We start from the raw sequence: 20320 nt of genomic DNA, 5'->3' as shown, positions 1-20320 counted from the left end.
TTGTGAAGTCAAATTTGTAATTGGAAAAGCATCTTTACATTGGATGATTTGGTATGTTTATGATCCCTTCCTTGATCACAACTTATGTATTTATTGTTGCTTTGACAATTGCAATTAGCTCTAACTTTGCTTTAAAACAATGAGGGATGGTTGATTGTTGTGAGGCATGACATAAATGCCATTATCTTTCTTTTAGCAAATCGAGTCGACATCGACTACCAACTTCATGGACATGGTATTGGTTTGAAAAGATTTTGGATTCAAGTTCTTTTTCTCTCGATCATTGAGGAGTTGGTGGCAGAGAGGATGGAGACTCGGTTGCCAAAGTCGCTGGAGGCATTGAGAATGTCGTTGACTTGCTAGAGACAGATCAAGGAGAGGAGGAACAAGAAATTAAAGTGAGAGAAGAGAGAGTGGCAAGAGAGGAGAGAAGCCGAGCCAAGCCGAGTGACAAATTGATCAAACGGAGGTCAATTGTGTACAAATGACAATTGATAAGTGAGTTCAATGAGAGTTAGCATGATTTTTAAGTACCTAATATTTTCTTATCACTTGATTACTCATCCTTTACCAAATATTCATGCGGTGCAGCTTGCGCGGTTATAACTTGCTTGCAGTAGCGTCGTTATGGTAGCCAATTCCAAAATGCACTGATCTATTTCTATGAGTGGAATGATAAGGAGAAGCGGGCATTGGTGAGAATTCAAGAGGTTTTTCCCAGATCACTTCGGTCTGCTAACAGTCCTTCATGCTCTAGGCACCGTCCAGTATCCAACACCTGTCTAGGGGTAGCATGGGAATTTGGACCTCTCCATTTAGTCAACGGGTAGCGTGGAAATTCGGGGCTGTAATAGTCAACAAGCGGCGCTACGTGGCATCTTTTGAGAAGCCGTCGTGGCACTCCCTTAGGCTTACGTGGCGTCCTGTCGATCTTCTAGGCTTAAGGGTCCATGCACCCGTCTTTTTCTTTTCCCGTCTTTTTTTTTTTTTCGGGATTTGCGTTGAAAATTATAAACAAATATGTAAAGACCTCCTAATCTAAAGGACGAGTCAGCTTATATTAACAATTGTAGTGATGCAGACTTAAATCGTGCCATGGATTTATAAATTTACAAAAGGGATAATGACACAAAAAGCTCAAATTTTGTCTCAATATACAATTTAATCTCAAATTTTTTAATTTATTCGATATGATTTATGCATTTTAATTCAAAGCTTAAATATTTAATTTGTTCAGTATCGTATTTAGACTTTTTGTATTTGTTCAATGTAATCTCTGAACTATATGAAATTATTTCATGTTATTTTTGTATCAATTCAACTTCAATGACAACAATGAATATCTATATACTAACCGTCTATGTACTATATTAAACATATTAAAAATTTAGAAAAGACATTGCATGTTAGATTAAATTTAGAGATTATTTTAAATAAATTAAAAGTTTGAGATCTTTCGGCCATGTGTTTGTATCATTTTTTCATTTGCAAAACGAGAGGGTGGGGAGCTGATGGTGTCCGCCGACGTTAGCGGCTGCGATTACCATGTTCGATATGTTTCTACGTTTTTCGCGGAAGCTGTGAAATGAGATAAGGACTTTAATCTCAAAATTAGAAAAAATAAAATAAATTAAAAACGTGGTGCCGACTGCTATTTAGTATGGGCAGTGGGTAATGACTAATGAGACGATTCTGTCTCTCAGGCCACAGAGGCTTCTAGGGGCTTCCAGCATGGGACGACGGGGTCCACACTGATCTCACGGACTCACAGAAACCAAATCAAATCACAATGTCAGACATTAGAAGCCTATTAACAAGTCAGCTACTTCTTTAATTAATGAACAATCCAGTTCACCTATTAATCGAATTGTACATATAGTTTACCGTCTATTTTTATTACGATGAATTATAACGAGAGTAAGCTACTAGACCGGTTCAACTAATAATTAATGCTAGTTGAAACAATCTCACCAGACTTGATTTAGGCTAGTTTGCACAAGACATAGATAAGTCTAATTAATTCTGGTTGAAACGGTCTCACCAGATTTGATTTAGGCTAGTTTGCACAAGACATAGATAAGTCTTTGAGTAAAAAATTTGAAGTTAATCGATTCGGATTCTATTGCCTACCATAAATGTTTGTTTTATTCAAAAATATTAATACCTGACGGAATTGGTTTTTTTTTTTTTTTTAAGATAAGATAACTATGTTGGAGATGGATTTCATATCTAGAAGTAAAGAAATTTTATCCATGCTGTAACTCTTATATCACAAATTATTCATTTGATATGTTTTCATACAATAATTAGTTATATAACTTGAAAGTCAAGACTAGTTCTTGGATCAAAGGTCTTGGATCAATCTTGGACCCGGTTGGTTTGATTCCAAACGGATTCGAAAAACTGTCTCATGATAGATTTCAAATTCCTAATTGGAAACTTACCCATACCAATTTCCATGGGGTCTTCGTTGTTACACCAAAGCAATGCTTTATTCAATGGAGTGTAATGGAAGGTGCTTGAATTTCGGGCCATCCGAACGAACTATTAAAGGGTCAAGAAATTGGGGGCGAGGCAATGAATGCGGAAACATCTAGTGAAGAGAGGAAAGGTCGAGAAACTTGTACATCACAGGATCACCCGAATAAAGTTCAAAAGGAAATTGGCATCTCTTTATTTAGCATTCCTTCCAGGAAATTAGCAGTTTTGTGGACCCCCCTTGGTTGCAAGTGTGCGATTATGTGGTTTATGTTCCTAGACAAGACCATTACTTAGGAACATAATGAGCACTATCAAGATTTACTTTCTTGCATATCCAATTATTCTTGATATTGGTGTATGGTACGGCACTAAAGGACCTTAATTTATAAACAAATTCTCTAAAATCGATGACTCGACTTTTTAGTACATAAAAAATACCGAGTTACTACATCATATTAATTATTTAATAGGTCGTTCCATCAAATCGAAACAAATTGATGACATATCAAGAATTGATCGGATCCACGTCCAACTTCACAAGAAGAATCCAAGGGACAAATTTCCATCCGGTGCGTGTTGGTCCAAGGTTTGCCGCTTGGCATGTTTCAGTTCCATCTGCCATTATGGACAGCACCGTGCTGCAGCCCCACGAGGACTGGAATACAGCTTCTACTTCCTTATACACGCAAAATAGGAGCCTCCGTTCCCCCAACTCGTGCACTGTTCTCATCCCCTCCCCCATCCCCATCAATCCCAAAACCAGAACTGCTGCACAGTGATCAAATTCATTAAAAAACGAAGGAAAAAAAAAATACAGTTCGGAGTCTTCCCACTCCATTCGGAGGTCGGAGTGCATACACACCCATCCACATCTCACCACGCCTAGCCCTCCCTCGCTCTATAAAAACTCCGTTCTCGATCCTTCCCTCATGCCACACACTACAAGCACGTAGCTCACTGTTTCACGCTCGCACTAACTTACAAACAGCACCGCACAAAAAACACTCGGCTCGTAGAGCTACTTCCAATGGCTCCTCCCAGCCTGACCAAGAACGCGGCGGACGCCATGGCCTCCCTCGCCGATGGCGGCCGAGTCTCGTCCTCAATAGCGCTCGAAGGAGCCACCTTCGTCGCCAACGGCCACCCGGTCCTCACCCACGTCCCTCCCAACATCATCGCCACCCCTTCCCCCACCATCTCCTCCGGCAAGGCCAAGAACGACGGCAACCCCGTCACGGTCGGCTGCTTCGTGGGGTTCAAGTCCGGCGGCCCCCCGAAGTGCCGCCACGTGGTCAGCCTCGGCAGGCTCCGGGGCGTCCGGTTCATGAGCTTGTTCCGTTTCAAGGTCTGGTGGACCACCCACTGGGTGGGGTCCAACGGCCGGGACGTGGAGCACGAGACACAGCTCATGATCCTCGACCGGAACGACTCGAGGCGCCCTTACGTCTTGCTGCTGCCGCTCCTGGAGGGTCCGTTCAGGGCCTCTCTGCAGCCCGGGGCGGACGACTACGTGGACGTCTGCGTGGAGAGCGGGTCGACCCGCGTGGCGCGGTCCGTGTTCCGGAGCTGCCTCTACATGCACGTCGGCGACGACCCCTACGCGCTCGTGAGGGACGCGATCAGGGAGATCCGGTTCCGCTTGGGGACGTTCAAGCTCCTCGAAGAGAAGACTCCTCCCGCCATCGTGGACAAGTTCGGCTGGTGCACGTGGGACGCCTTTTACCTGACGGTGCATCCGCAGGTGACGATTTATGTCGTTGTTAAGGTGTTATATTTGACAAAGCCGATGTTTAGGCTGATCGGGTCTGACATTACACGTTATCTGTTTTGTAGGGAGTGCGGGAAGGCGTGAAGGGATTGGCGGAGGGAGGTTGCCCACCGGGCATGGTCCTGATCGATGACGGGTGGCAGTCCTTCTGTCACGACGACGACCCCATCACCGATCAAGAAAGCATGAACCGGACGGCTGCCGGGGAGCAAATGCCGTGCCGGCTCATCAAGTTCGAAGAGAACTACAAATTCAGGGACTACCAGAGCAAGAGAGGCAACTCCGCCACGGGCATGGGAGCCTTCGTCAGGGACCTAAAGGAAGAGTTTAGGAGCGTGGAGCACGTGTACGTGTGGCACGCCTTGTGCGGGTACTGGGGCGGGCTGAGACCCGGAGTCCCGGGCATGCCCGAATCGAAGGTGGTGAGACCAAGGCTGTCGGAAGGGCTGGAGACGACGATGGAGGATCTGGCAGTGGACAAGATAGTGAACAACGGGGTGGGGCTGGTCCCGCCGGAGAAGGTGCACGACATGTACGAGGGGCTTCACTCCCACCTCGAGTCGGTGGGGATTGATGGCGTCAAAGTTGATGTGATCCACGTGAGTCATCCTGCTTTCTCTCCATGCTCGTTTCTTTCTCTTGTCACCACTTTCGTGGTAAATATAGGTGGTCCCGTGAACAAAACAAAACTAAGGCGAGCTGATTTGCCTTGGGACCTTCCGGTTATTTCGACATACATAAGAGAGACGTCATTTAATCTGCAAAACGAGTGCTTCATCATCGATAGAATTTGGACTAGCTTAGCTCACGAATGCACTGTATAGGTGCAGAACAACAGTTCAGATGGTGACTAAGTCCCGACTGTGTTATACCCGCATGAGTTCTGCATTGCTAGTTGCACAACTTTGGTTCGCAATTCTTGAGCCATTCGATTGAACATGAGAGGAAAAAACCGAGTGTACCATTGAGATTTTAATTGCGACTGCAGGGTTGTTTAGTCGAAGCGATGAGTCCACAGGGCGGTGGCTCTGGTTTCTTTTTAAGCATACCTCCTTCTGGTGTTAGGTAACTGGCATTTGCAACTCGACATATCGCAGCATGTCGCATCTCATTATCTGACCACGCATAGGTCGGGTTGTGAATTTGGATTCATCATCTGAATTTTGGGATGACTGACAATGCTTTACCGCACAGATTTCACAAACTCACTCCGCAGAGATAATTGTCTGATCTTTAATGGTTTGCGTAGCTTCCAGACATTCTATACTTAGCGGTCACCTAGTTACACACAATCGGCCATCAGATTCTCCATGGATCAATCTTTCTTTAGCTCGTCTCTTGATATTTTACCTATGTATTAATTAATTTAGCCAATGCGGTTTCAGTTACTGGAGATGCTCTCCGAAGAGTTTGGAGGCCGGGTTGAGCTAGCTAAAGCTTACTACAAAGCACTCACTGCTTCGGTAAGGAAGCATTTCAAAGGAAACGGGGTCATTGCGAGCATGGAGCACTGCAACGACTTCATGTTCCTTGGTACAGAGACCATATCTCTAGGACGAGTCGGTACGTCTATCAAGTTCGATGCGATCACGAGGCAAACTCGATTGTTCTTGTGTGTTTATTAGCTGAGTTGGTTTCTTAATTCATTCAGGCGATGATTTCTGGTGCACCGACCCCTTGGGGGACCCGAATGGGACATTCTGGCTCCAAGGGTGCCACATGGTCCATTGTGCCTACAACAGCTTATGGATGGGCAACTTCATACAGCCAGACTGGGACATGTTCCAATCAACCCATCCGTGTGCAGAGTTCCATGCCGCTTCTCGAGCCATTTCCGGAGGGCCAATCTACGTGAGTGACTCGGTCGGCCAGCACAACTTCGACTTGCTGAAGCGCCTGGTTTTGCCAGACGGGTCCATCTTGAGATGCCGGTACTATGCGCTCCCCACAAGAGATTGCTTATTTGAAGACCCTTTACACGATGGGAAGACCATGCTCAAGATTTGGAACGTCAACAAGGTAAGAACAACGAATGTTGCCTCTAGTCCATTTACTGAGTTCTCGAAAGATGTCTTGGAAAATTAGCACTGAAATACCATTTTCTTGCGCATGCTAAATCAGTACACGGGAGTCCTAGGAGTGTTCAACTGCCAAGGAGGAGGATGGTGTCCCAAGTCCAGAAAAAACAAGAGCGCGTCCGAGTTTTCGCGCATCGTGTCGTGCAACGCAAGTCCTAAGGACATCGAATGGAACAATCCCAAGAATCCTATCCCCGTGCAAGGAACAGATGTGTTCGCGGTGTACATGTTCCGGGAAAAGAAGCTTAAGCTCTTGAAGTCCTCAGAGAGCCTAGAGATTTTTCTGGAGCCATTCAACTACGAGCTTCTGACGGCTTCGCCCGTGACCGTATTGCCAGGGAAATCGGTCCAGTTCGCGCCCATTGGGCTGGTGAACATGCTCAACTCTGGTGGAGCAATTCAATCGCTGGGCTTCGACAAGGACACGGTGAGGATTGGAGTGAGAGGAGCTGGAGAGATGAGGGTGTACTCGTCGGAAGAGCCGAGGAGCTGTAGAATCGATGGGGCGGAAGTGAAATTTAGGTACGAGGAGAAGATGGTGAGGATCGAAGTTCCATGGCTCGACTCCTCATCTTCAGAGCCATCTGTTGTTGAATATGTGTTTTGACTCAAAAGGGTTTCTGAATCTTCAACTTGTAATTCTCTTTTTTTCAATGAAAATGACAAAGCTCGTAGCATTCCACTTCATGTTTTGGGGCCCGAAGTCCTCATGGCAATCTATCATTAGCCAATTAGGCTAAGCGCTGATCTGTGGCAGGTGTATGTTCATTTTTAATTTATTGAAGGAACGTCTATTGGAAAACCTATTCCAAATCGAAATATTCATATTCATATTCCCATCAAATATTTTACGTTGAAAGTTCATAAATATCCACATTATGAATCATTTATTGTGGACAATTAGTCTAATTCGCTTAATTACAAGTGATATGACATTTTATGCCAAGACTTTCTAAAGTGCTAGTAAACGATGCTTAATTATCCTAAGAATTGATTAAAATTCTTATGATAATAGTCTTTTACACCAATCATTTAAGGGATTCACGGGTTTTATAGTCATAAGTCACACCGGCCAAAATAATTGATTTTGCCATAAATAAAGGTGTGTGGTCCAATGATGCACGATATTTTAGTGAAACGATACATATAAAATAAAAATTCATCAGTTTTGTTTTTCGTTTTTTTAGTAACAACAAAAAAATGTCTTGGATGGAGCTACTGCATTTAGTGGCACTGCTAGTTTCGGGCTTTCTCCTTCTCACAAATGGGAGAAGTTCGAATCCCCAATACGTCGCAGGTGAACTTACTCGCTTTATAGAGGCTCGCTTCATAGAAGTGGTGGATTTTTCCGTGGCCCTGGGTTTCTTTGCGATTATCGACTTACGAGTTTCCCTTGATTATCAAAAGGAAAAAATCTCGGATGGATATTCATCCATCAAATTAATCCTTTCTCGATCTGTCAAAGAAAAGCCATCAAGGTCGAAATAAGGAAAGTCTCGAAGAACTGATCAAAAGCCACCCGCCCCTCGAATGCTGAATAGCTACGCGGGAGGAGAGAGAAGGACAGATCTGGCCTAAGCGCACGTAGAAGTGGCGGGAAGCAAAGAACGCTAGCTAGAGCTACCAGTAAAACCCCGGGCCATCATCATCATAATCATAACATCATCGCCAATCCCATCATCATCGCGACGCGTGACATCGCTCGATTGGCTTCTCCGTACCAACCGGCACCAGCTCCCCTCGATCCGCGAATCAGCAGCGAATTTCCCTCGCGTCGGAGCCCTAAACGTCGGGTCAAAATCAAGCGCAAGTAGCCGACGCCGGGGCCACCGTTGTTGTCTCCATCCTCCCCATCATCCGCCTCTCCTTCTACTTCTCGCGCTATATAGATCTGCTGGCGCGACGATCCCGATCGATGAGGACGTCGGAGTACGGGGACGGCCGCCGCCCGATCATGGACTTCTCCGCCTCCCGGCCCGGCGGGTTCTCCGACGACGACAGCGACGCCGACGCCGACGCCTACGACTTCCGCCTGCGCGGCTCCTGCAGCTTCAACTTCCACCCGGAGCAGTCGCAGTCTGCTTCCTCCAGAGTATGCTCTCTCCCTTTTTTGTCCCTCCCGCCCCTCTCTCGGCCTCGCCTCTCTGTCGGTCGTGTGGTGTGACTTCACGAGTGGCCTCAAATCGCGACGCGAACCGCGATTGGTTAGAGATGAGAGAGAAAGGGAGGGTGTAGAGAGAAGAAATCAGAGGAAGTGGAGATTCGCAGCGAAGAATTGATCGGAAGATGAAGGGATCGGGGGAGAGAGAAAGAGAGTAGAGAGGAATATAGAACAACTAGCGAGACGTTCCCTGTTGCTACAGCATACGAACTCTCGCGTGATGCTCGCCAAACGAACACAAGCTGATCTAAGTGAAAATGCCTGGAATGGCTGTTGCATGCGATTCGCTTAGGTTTATAACAGAAGTTTCTTTCAATTTTTGATAGTTGCTGGCCATAAAAATCTTCAAAGTTCGCCACTTGCGCACGATGTACCCTCCAGCAAAATCCTCTGTAATTCTACTACTTATAAAGGGATGATCTTAAACATAAGCTTAGATGATGAGATCGAGTTCATTGAGTTGAGTCTTCCCAGTTACTTCGGAGAAACTGTGCCAGAATTTCCGTTCCTGTCCAATATCTTCACCTCGGATGGCATGATAGAGACTCTTTGGCTGTTTTCTTGTCATGTGCTTGCTCTGTTGGGCATTCTCACTTGTGCTAATCTTGTCGGTTATTAAGATACTTGCTTACTTATGTGGTGGAAAATATTCTCAACGGTGAGTTTTCTGAATATGAACTCGACTATTTCGTTAAATGTCTGCGGAAGTTGATCCTCTATTTCATCTATTTCTGCTGTTATAAAATCTATCTCACTAGAGAGAGAAACGGATTTAGTTATGCCTTCCTTACAGCACTCGGGACTGCAAACTTGATGGATTGACTTTTGTATTTGCAAACCTGGACAGAGGAAGGAGAGAGTTTCCTTCAATGAAACATTGATTTCTTTGATTGAGCGCAAGATGACGGAGCACAATGATACGGTACTTCATGCTGTGGAGGGCGTTAGTGCAAGACTGTCTCAACTGGAGACCAGGACGCGGCGACTAGAGAATGCTGTGGACGATATGAAGGAATCTCTCGAGTATAATCATGGGAAAACTGATGGAAAGCTCAGAGAGCTGGAAAACCTGCTGAGAGAGGTATTTCAACTTCAGCTGTCTCAGATTTGTGAATGATATTCTTGTGGTGCCTGGGAATGCTAATTAAAATTTGATTTTGGAGTTGGGTTTCTTCTAAAAGCACATAAAATATGGACAATGGACTATGAAATTTATTCTCAGTCATTTTAACTTGATAATGGAGCTTTTTGGCAATCGTTCCTGCACCTGGATGTAAATTCATGTTGCTTGAAATTGATGACAGTAGGTGGTTGGTGTGTAGCATGCTAATAATTCTCGCCTTAAGATCTATGAAGTGTCAATAGTAGAGGTAGTACCGATCTTTTTCTTGTAAACATATTCCGATACTAAATTGCTAATATTTGTACTGAAATCTAGTTCTTTTCACATTTCCCTTATAGTACATAGTGAGTATTCTGGTGTTTCTTGACTGAGTACGTTCTTGATGAGCTTTTGATATCTTCACATGGTAGGTTCAAAGCTGCACTCGGGATTTGAGAGATAAAGAAGACATAGCTCAGGCTCAGCTGCAAATTTTAAAGCTTCAGATCCGAAAAAACGAAGCACGAGAGGAAAAGAAGGGAAATTCTACTCGGACAAACTCGGGACAGCAGAAAGCAGCTCCCAAGACTCAACAATCCGCAGAGTCGCTTCCAGTACCTGTTGTCCGTTCCCAGCAATTTGCATCTTCGCTTCCATATTTGTCTACTAACCTACCTCATTCCAATGCTTCTACAATACCAATGGGAACACCACCGCAGCATCCATCCCAATTGGCTCAAAATACCAGCCACTTCATTTCACTGCCAGAACTGAATAGCCAACCACCCAATCTACCTCCACAGGGCAGCCATCAGCAACACCACACGCCGCTAGTTTCTCATTCACAGTCGACGCCTCCAGTGCCTTATTTTCCATCTTTGCCAGCAGTACCCTATCCCTCAAAACCAGTGCCAACACCTCAAGATTTCAGACTGCCCCTACCATATAGTGCAGGGGCTCCCCAAACCAATTTTCACGAAAATTACCATGAGCCACTAATTTCTCATTCACACCCAGAGCCTCAAGGACCTCCTCTTCCATCTTCACCAGCACTACAGTTTCCCTCAAATCCAGTGCCGACAGCTCCAGATTTTGGTTTACCGTACGGTGTACCTTCTGCCCAGCCACATAATGAACCTACCCATGACCTCAATGAACTTACTTACATCCCATCTCAGAACTATCCCCAAAGTAGTCATGCGCTTCCAGGGATGCCCTTCATTTCTTCCCATCAGTTGCAGTCTCCGTTTGCTGAGACATATGATCAGCCCACAAGTAGGCCTTATACAGAACTTCTGGGTGGACATTGGTCAGCAGCAGGGAGCTCCAATTTCAACAGTGTTGATCCTCGAGGAAAGTATAACTCAGGACATGGCAACTCATCCACGGGAACTTCATCTCTTCCAGCCCCTGGCATGGGAAATGACTACTCGCAATTGCCGGTTGCTCGGATTTTGCCGCATGCTTTACCAACCGCCTCTCCCATCGGTTCTGACTCAAGTTCCGGGGAGAGCAGAGGGAATAGGGGACCAATGGATGATGTCATCGACAAGGCTGTTGCAATGGGGTTCAGGAGGGATTTGGTGAGAGCTACTGCAAAAAGGCTTGAAGCACAAGGGCAGCATCCGGACCTCAATCTGCTGTTAGACACTCTGATGAGCACTGGGGAGTCTCGGGGATGAGTTGCAGGCTAAAGCAGCGACATGCTCTGTTCACCTTCCTTTACCTTCGCGTGTGGATGACTGTTAAATGCTGTGGAGCTTCTTGCTTTTGCTGGTGAAAAACGCGATGCACATGATGTACATATTATATGGTTGGTGTGGTTAACTCAGTTTCTGATCGTATGAAAACCTATCAAGCTTGCTACATCTCTCTCTGAGTGTCATATAAACATGTTCTGTGAATAGATGTGTTTGGCCGAGTGTATGGAACGATATATTGTCTGCGGCTGTTTCTTTTTCTGAATGGAAGGTTGAAATCGAACCGTGCGTTCTGATTTGTGGACTCTCCGAGTTAGTTCACTGATCAGCTCTGTGAATTCGGGTCTCAACAGAGAACATAAGAGTTGAGAGGAAGCATATGTTCATGTCACCTTGACGTAGCAGCACTCGGTCGTAGTAAAGTCATATTATTCGATTACATGCTCGCGTAGACAAATCCCAAAACAAAGCATCAGCATCATCTCTATGCCTCATTTCTCATGTCTTGATACGCGTCATCTCTCTCTCTTTTTGCCCTTCTCTAAAGACTAATCACGATCTTTTATTGCTACGCCACACATTCCCGCGATTCATATACACACACGCACACAAAAGACGACCGTGAAAAGCGACGACCTCTGCAAGCTCCCGTCACACGTCCTCACAGCTTCACGGGCCGTGGGCCTTGTCCTGGATGGCCTGGCCCAAGTCCTTGGTCCTTTGGCCCAAATGACCCGCCGCGTCCTGCATTTTCCGCTGGGCTTGCCCCACGGGCTCCGGCAGGAGTTCCCTCATCATCCTCAGCGTCCACGTGAAGAAAGCTAGCCCTGTGATCCCAAAAGCCCCCGCCGTCAAGAACCCGGCGACGGCGAGGCCAATGGTCAGCGCTGCAGGGATGAGGACCGGGCTGAAGAGGATGAAGAGCGGGGCTGTGACGGCGAGCCCAATGAGAGTGCCTGCGAAAGTGAGGCCCGCCAGGAGGAGGAGGAAAAAGCCGACCGGGACGAGCGTGACGACCGTAAGGACCTGGGCAGTCGAGGGGCCCTTCTCGGAGAAGAGGTCCCGGAGCTTCTGGATCGAGGTGGCCGCGGGTTGCTGGCGATGGGGGTGGATCTGGAGCTGCCGTGGCTGGTGGTGCTCCGCCATCTGGTTGCGGTGGTTCTAGGGAGCTCTTTTGAGAGAGTTTGATCCAGAAGATTAGTACGTAGAAGAGGCGTCGAGAGGGGTTGAACATTTAAGGAGGGTGGAGAAGTGGACACGTGGAAGTGGTGGACACGTGGACTGGCGCGAGAGCGCGAGGGGATGCATGAGAAACCGGTCCATGTTGTCGTCGTAAAAGCCTAGCGAGGATAATCTTCCTATTAAATACAAATTGTTTCTTTTCTTTATGAGAGGATGGACCCTATCTTGATGGGGGCTTCAAGCCTGTTGTATTTTCTTTGTGGCAATTTCATCTTACTCATAATCACGAAAAATCATCTAATGTACGTCTAAACAATGTACAACCAATTAAAGTTTGGGGAATTTCACATCGAGAAAATTCATTTATTTTACGTGATATACAGACTTCACTTTATTGAAAAACGATACATCAAGATTTCACCCCAATTAAATTTGGCAACAAAATATCACACGTCAACAATAACTAAAGTAGGTCTTGCTTCAAAGCAAATTTATTTATTTAACATAACGCTCAATTATTCTATTGAAAAGGTTCGCTTGCTTTTCCACATTAACAATACAACTATCCTCTTAGTGTTATCATATGCCACCGTGGCATTCTAATCCCATGAGTTGTTTTATTCAATCTTTTAGTTGTACTTACCATAGCTGTAGAAGTATATTTATTAAATATAGTTGTGAAAAGTGTATAAATATGTACATTTAGAATATAGGAAAAATAATCAGTTCTCATTGGGATATTCCATTTTGTGTCCTTTCTCATGGTATTAGAGCAAATATCAATCCCGATGTATTTCATGGCCAATCAAGACACTTAGGCCCTGTTTGGTAACCATCCAAACAGGGTCAAATTCTGATTCTTTGTTCCCGGAATCAGTTTGAGCCTAAAATCGCGTTTGGTAAAATTTTTGTTCCCGGGAACAGATTGGGAATAGAATCAAGAACAAAAAAAAAGTTGATTCTTGTTCCGAGAACGAATTTGAGAATCAAAATCAAGAACCCTCCTTCTTCCCTTCGGCCATCTCGCGACCGCCGTCCACCACCACCCGCCACCGTCCCCCGTCCGTCGCCACCGCCACCTTCCGTCGCCGCCGATTCGGCGAGCTCGCCAAACCAAGGCGAGGTCCGACGAGCTCGCCGGAGGCAAGCCCAGCCATCGGCGAGGCTGGGCGGGGGCCGGCAAGCCTTGCGACGCCTAGCCCCAAGGCTTGCCCAGCCCACCGATGGCTAGGCGAGGCTCGCCCGCCCGCCGGTGGCCTGGCGGCCTCGCCTAGCCCCCGGCGAGGCTAGCCTCGGCCACCGGCGGGGCTAGGCGAGCCTCGCCCACCGCCGGCGAGGCTCGGTCAACGAGGGCCGGCGACGCTCCGATGAGGTTGCCGGCCCAGTGCAGCCGATCTCGTGCGGCCGGTCGCCGTCCGGCGACCGGCCACTAGAAAGAAGAAGAAGATGAGAAAAAGGAAAAAAAAAAAAAAAAAAAATGAAAAAGAAAAGTAAAAAAGTAAAAAAATTGATTTAAAAATTTAAAAAATTGATTTGGAACAGAATTAATGAGCACGGTACCAAACGCAATTCTATTATAGAATTAGAAATTTTGGACAAGTTACCAAACGGCTTAAAATGCTTAGAATCGGTTCCCGAGAACGAATAAAAAAAAGAATCGCCCGATCGAATCTACTCCGGGAACATAATCGTTACCAAACGCGCCCTTACACTATCTCTCCCGAGATCGATGTAACTTCTCCATATTTTCTTCACTCAAATGACAATCCGAATGCCCCTCTAGTCTCTCCTTCAGATGGAGACAATTATCCAATATGGCATCGTGCCATGCTCATGGCCTTGAGGCAAAAAATACACCATGCTTTGTTGATGGGTCATTGTCATGTCCTGTTTCAACTTCTTCGAATTATCCCCAATGGATACGTTGCAATAGCATGGTGAGGTCTTGGTTGATTCATTTTACTATACCAATAATCTCATATTGCATTCTCCGACATAACTCGTCAAATGATGTTTGGAATGATCTTTGCGAATACTTCTCCCCTTGTAACGCTCCTCGAACTATTTAGATCTATAGGGCTTTATCTACATATTAACAAGTTCTAGCTTTGATATCTTCCCATTATACTGTGATCAATGTGACGTCCCAGCATGTCACGGCTAATATAGAACCACTAATGTAGTTTTTTTTCATTTCGTTTTTTTTTTAAGCATGCGGAAGCATTTTTAGACCAATAATAACCTAGGATATAAGATACTCAAAGAAAGCACGCGGAATTATAAACCAAGCTGACATATTTCATTTATTAATTTAAGTTAGGTGACATGGTCGGTATACTAGGGATTCCAAAAACCCTCATCAAAACTACAACATCTTGACCCCGAGACATCTTATACATGTCTAGTCACCTATCCTCCAACGCTAAGATGCCCAAAAGCCGTTGCCTGGATCCAAAAATGTCACTGTAACTCCCTACCCCTACTTTAGTCGACCGTACTACTATCATCGTTGTTCCCATCATCACCTAGATATGGGATTAGCAACTCGAGTTGTCCGCCTACTCGCACGAAGATTGCAAGGAAGGCCAGGAGTATAGGGCTTGTCGAGACCCCTATGCTAAGTAGCACCGACACTAACACGCGACACGTGACACGACACAACATGAAACGCCGACGTGTCGTTTCTAAAAAAATAGAGAATTTCGACACGTTGGGACACATTGTATATTATATGTATATTTTAGATATAAATAATAAATTATTATTTTTATGATTATTCGACCAAATTAATTTGATTCAAATTCACAAATAAATAAATAATAATAAAATCCTGTAATAAATTTATACTAAAAATATTAATCTACCATTTATTAATATCTTTCATTATTTCGATTTGACATTCAACTCCATTTCAATAAATCTTTAAAACTTGGAAAGAAAAAAAGGTAATTCACATTATAGACTTGCATATCAGACTTGTTGAAAGAAAAAAGAAAAAACTTGAGGGTAATTGTAATCACGGAAAGTGAAAATCAAAAGAGAAGAGAAGAAAATATTAGGTTTTTCTTCTTCCTAATTTGTTATTTTTATTATTGATTTTTTTTTTCACATATATATTTTAACCCTTCATTCATTGAAAATTTTTAAAATTGACCTTGCATGTCGAAATCGTGTGTGGAAAACTTGCATGTTGGAATTTCGACTTGAGTGTCAAAGAGTGTCAAAAAAATTGATCATGTGTCGGATTTTCCAACACGCGTTGACTGAGTGTTCGAGAGTATCGAAGAATGTTCGACACGTGTTGAAGTGTTCAACACAATACGAAAGCTCTTGAAGAGTGCCAGTGCTTCCTAGCCCCTATGTTTCTAGATAGAATGGCGATGCATAAGATGAAGGTAATATCCCAAAAATTCGGACCCACAAAGTTGGAAAAGTGTCAGGTGAGGTCCACAGTTACCCCATAACTAATCGAGGTAGAAGCAAGGAGGATCAACATAATTTATATTGATCTGAAAAGATAAAGTCAATAATCAATGAGTCTAAACCCAGCTAGTAAAAGGTCCATCGGTCTATATTACATAAATCGATCATCGTATTGACAAAGAAAGTCTCAATATAAGGTTTAGTAAATCACTTTCACATTAACTTACCAGAGAACCTTTTTGAATACATGACAGATTAACAAAGGTAATAACCGTTCCCAACAAATAATCAGTAGCTTAGTTCAGAATTACTAAAGTTATGTTCGATATAAATTCATTCTGCCATCATCATCTGGGGAACCCTATTAGCCCACGAGCATCTTGCACTCGTTCGACATCACGAGGATATCTTGGGAATCACGTTACACTCTCAAGCATCTGGAGGAACCTAGTTACCCCTCCAGGCATCCTTAATATAACTCAAGGCATCGTCATCCGATGGACCAACGACATTCTTAGTCACTCATCTATATCATGATGCAACAATTCCATAATTCAATTTAAAAAGCACATTAACGTTACTACTATCTAGGGACTCAAGCATGAATCTAATGAACCATCCATCTTTTTATCTTTTAGACTACTACAAATTCACGCAGGTTGATATCAGATGACCTATAAGAAGAATCCCCTATCCTATGCGTAAACTAGCCTTATAAGGCGTTTTGCACGCCTTTAGAAATGATGGTTGTTGTCTAGATAAACGGGTTGAAAAGACCTAGAGTGAAATTTTTCATGTATGATCGAAAGTCTAATTTAGCTCATACAGTTCTAAATAATTTTTGTAAACTGGGTCCAAAATAGTAAAAATTTCCTGAACAAGATAGAGCAGAAAAATACATATTCTGCAAGCTAGATGAGACTGAAAAATCATGGAAATTTATTATGTGGTGGCCTATGATGTACTCTACAACTTTCATGAAGGATGCATGTAGAATTCTTGACCGAAAAATTTATGGAAATTGGAAAGTAGGAAGGGGCGGTTCAGTGAACCCAAAAACAGATTTTGAGTCTAGTAGTTTTCCAAATATATTTTTGCGTACGAAGTCAAAAATTATGAAATTAGAGTATGTAGTAGAAAATTCAATAAGGGATGGGTTTTGTGAAGGATGCCCCATCAAATTTGTATTACATAAATCGGTACCAAAATAGCAAAATCCAAGGTTGGGCTAGAACCGAATTTGCTCTCAACCTAGTCACTACTTTTACTCAAAGTTTCAGCCATTCCAGTCCTCACATGTGCTAAATATCGACTGTCCACGCTCCAACGACCCAACCAAAAGCTTGAACTACTTCAAACTTGACACTGGTGGCTAGGTACGTAATCGAAACTTCTGATTAAATGAGGATTTAAACCACATCCATGAATTCCTAGGAAACTATCCTCATCAAACAACAATCGATCAACAGAGGATATCTACTTCTCTCGGATCCTTGTGGACAGTGGTTGTGACTTGGTGAGACGAAGGCGAGCTCCCAGATCATTGATCTTCGAGTCGAGATGATGGCATCGTGTTGTGAGCGGATGGGCTAAAGGAAGGGCGAGTGAGAGTTGCGGCTTGTTTTTCGAGTTGTTTGCCGTGCTTGATTTGAGCAGGCATCGCTGCTGCTGGCTTTTGTTGCTTTTGGTTTGTTGGTTGCAACCGGAAAATGAAGAGAAGACCTGAAGATGGACTTGAGGGCAGTGAGCCAACGGCACTTCAACACTAGCGGGAGGAGGAGAGGCCAACTTGCCACTGCGTGTCATGCTTAGAGAGGATGTGATGCTGACCTGTTGACTACACTCGCACAAGAGAGAGGGAAGCTAGCCCTTGCCGTCTGCCGCTTGACCATTTGTTTCTCTCCCTTAGGCACAAGAGTGACATCGTCAATTTGGGGACGTTGGCTGGTGCGACGATGGGTAGAAATGTTCGGTCGATGAAGTCAAGTGGTGGCGGTGGTGAGGACATGTCATCAAGGTGGCATCGTTTGCAAAACAATGATGTTGTCATTGGGACTTAGGAGACTTGATATCGACAGGAAGGAATGGGGTTGCAAGTCTTTATGGTGGTGCTATTGATATGGTCTGATGACAAGCCTGATTACGTGGCGTGGTTTGCTGAGCATTTGAGCTAGCTATTTTGTTGTGCGAAAAATCTAGATGTCATAATTAGATCCTATCAAGATGAATCATTGTCATATTGAGCCTTGTCGACTTGCAGTTGTGGGGCAATGTCGACCCAGCTATAGTTTCTTAAAACATATTCATTATTAGATTTTCTTCAAGACCTTAATGAATCTTATGCTGTAGTTTGGAGTTAGATCCTCCTTATGGATCTGTTCCCTACCATTGACAGAGCATATGCCTTACTCTTACAGGACGAACAACAGTGCATTGTTTTGCATAGTCGCACTGTTATTTCTAATCCTACTGCCTTGGCCGCACTTCGTTTTAATAATGTTTGCATCTACGTGTTCTTTTGTACCTATTTTACATTTTACTCACTATGGAAGAGACAAACATCTTGAAAGCAAGTGTTTTAAGAAGTACAGATATCCAAAATAATGGAATTACTGAAACAAGCGCCCCACCAATGATTCTGGCCACTGACGACATTCGCGCTTAATTGGTTTTCCGACTATTGTTGTAGTTGCCATTGTAGATTCCTCCTTACCACCGACTCTCATTGCTACACAAAGAGAACAACTCCTTTATGTTATTCTGGCCGGTAAATATCGCATTTTCTTCTCAACCTTTGGTAATTTTAGCAAATACTTATTTGTTTAAATTCCATTTCATCTTGGATTCTAGACTTTTGTGTGATGGATCATATATCCTGTGTCTTGTTTTCTGAATTTTATGATATTACAACTTCCAGCCCTGTGTCCCTTTTGGATGGGACTATGGCTCTTGTTTGGCTCTTGTTTAACAAATTGAGCGGATTTCTCCACTATTAGATCTAACTCTTGATTTTGTTTTATTCATTCCCCAATTTCGATATAACCTTATTTTAATTAGTAAATGTACTTTTGCCACTTCTCCCAATATTACATTTACTTCTAATACTTGCCTTTTTTTAGGACTCAATCTTGACAATGACTTTTCCAACGAGTAAGTGACACAGTGTTTTATACTACATTTGTATACCATCAACCCACTTCTTCAATATCTACTGCCACATCTAGCAACACTTTGACCTCTGGTACTAATGGTTGGGACATTTAGGTCCACATTCTTTTCATCATTTGCAAGCTTTATGTGACATTATGAATTTCCAGTTTTGTTTTTAATTGAATGAATCGGGCTTTTCATCGACACGTCTATAGTTCTATTCTCTAAGCTGATCACCTACGAGATAACTAGTCTATCTGATGAAGCCGTTAAGAGATTTTAACGCAATAGATTTGAGAATTCGACCAGAAATCAACTGCTCGATCGTGCTGGCCTGTAAGAGTCATTACTGTACAGTTAAAAATTGATTAAAGACCGAAGATAGGTCGACTTGACTGAGTCATGTGATTAAGTATGGATGATTCCACCTAATTGCAGAATTCTCATCGATCGGCACTAAACCAATTTTTCTGTCATTTTGGTACGCTGTGTCCGCATTTGAAACCTCAAGATTTTCACAACAACTGAGAGTCGCCAATGTGTTGAAGATGTACAATGTGGCTTGAAAATAATCGACCACGGGTCAATTGCACTAAAAATTCCTAAAAGCTATCCGGTAAGTTAGGTTCACGCTAAAATCGCACCGGATGGAAATTAATCGTGAATTTAAACCCGATTTAAGTTCTGTCATGTCACGATTTATTTTAGGAGCGTCGACTTATCCTCCGAAGATTATTCTACAAACCGAGATTTTTGGCAAAATTTCAAAGTATGGCCGTTTTTGTCTGGAAAAATCAGAGGACCGTTTTTTGTTGCATTTTTGGAATTCATGTTGGTTCAAATAGTGAGGAAAAATGTTGTATTTGACGAGGACACCTTGGTTGGATTTATAGACGTCAAATTGGATTCAATTGGAGGGGAATTGGTTCAATTTGGGGGAAATTGGTACAAAATTCGTAGGTCTCTTAGTGTGCAACATTTGAGGCATCAATGAAGCTTCTAAGGGAAGATTGAGGGCTGCATTTTATCTTGGATGATAGCCAAGACAAGTGGGGGCCAAGCAATGATCAATAAAAGGATATTTGTGGCCAAGGGGGACCCTCCAAGTCTTCAGCTGTCTTCTTCTTCTTCAAGGGGCCACTTTATCCATTATTGTGGCTTGAGAAAGCTTAGAGAAACCAGAGAAACCAAGCAGCTCCCTCCCCCTTGCCGTCACACGCTCGTCGAGCCACCGGAGCTACCGCCCGCGCTGCCTAAGCTTGTCGCGCGTCGCCC

At 43.9% G+C, this 20320-nt stretch overlaps 3 protein-coding genes across 3 annotated transcripts; 2 read left to right on the top strand and 1 right to left on the bottom strand.

The window, feature by feature from the left end:
- The first annotated feature begins 3399 nt into the window (after window positions 1–3399).
- LOC104426239 (galactinol--sucrose galactosyltransferase) lies at window positions 3400–7014 on the top strand. Its single transcript, XM_010039228.3, has 5 exons — window positions 3400–4222; window positions 4315–4848; window positions 5635–5812; window positions 5901–6268; window positions 6371–7014. Exons 1-5 carry the CDS (start codon window positions 3509–3511, stop codon window positions 6932–6934), a joined length of 2358 nt encoding a protein of 785 aa, XP_010037530.2. The 5' UTR covers window positions 3400–3508; the 3' UTR covers window positions 6935–7014.
- Window positions 7015–8010: 996 nt separating this feature from the next.
- Window positions 8011–11458, top strand: LOC104426238 (vegetative cell wall protein gp1). The gene is made up of 3 exons (XM_010039227.3): window positions 8011–8419; window positions 9336–9569; window positions 10022–11458. Exons 1-3 carry the CDS (start codon window positions 8243–8245, stop codon window positions 11270–11272), a joined length of 1662 nt encoding a protein of 553 aa, XP_010037529.2. The 5' UTR covers window positions 8011–8242; the 3' UTR covers window positions 11273–11458.
- Window positions 11459–11641: 183 nt separating this feature from the next.
- On the bottom strand, window positions 11642–12471 carry LOC104426237 (oleosin 5-like). The gene has a single exon (XM_010039226.3). The coding sequence runs from the start codon at window positions 12434–12436 to the stop codon at window positions 11960–11962; it is 477 nt and encodes a 158-aa protein (XP_010037528.2). The 5' UTR covers window positions 12437–12471; the 3' UTR covers window positions 11642–11959.
- Between the last annotated feature and the right edge of the window lie 7849 nt (window positions 12472–20320).

Source organism: Eucalyptus grandis, chromosome 11 (assembly GCF_016545825.1).
Source record: "Eucalyptus grandis isolate ANBG69807.140 chromosome 11, ASM1654582v1, whole genome shotgun sequence".
Taxonomy (NCBI): Eukaryota; Viridiplantae; Streptophyta; class Magnoliopsida; order Myrtales; family Myrtaceae; genus Eucalyptus; species Eucalyptus grandis.
Note: the sequence above shows the minus strand (reverse complement) of the source record. Positions and strands in the feature narration are given on the sequence as shown.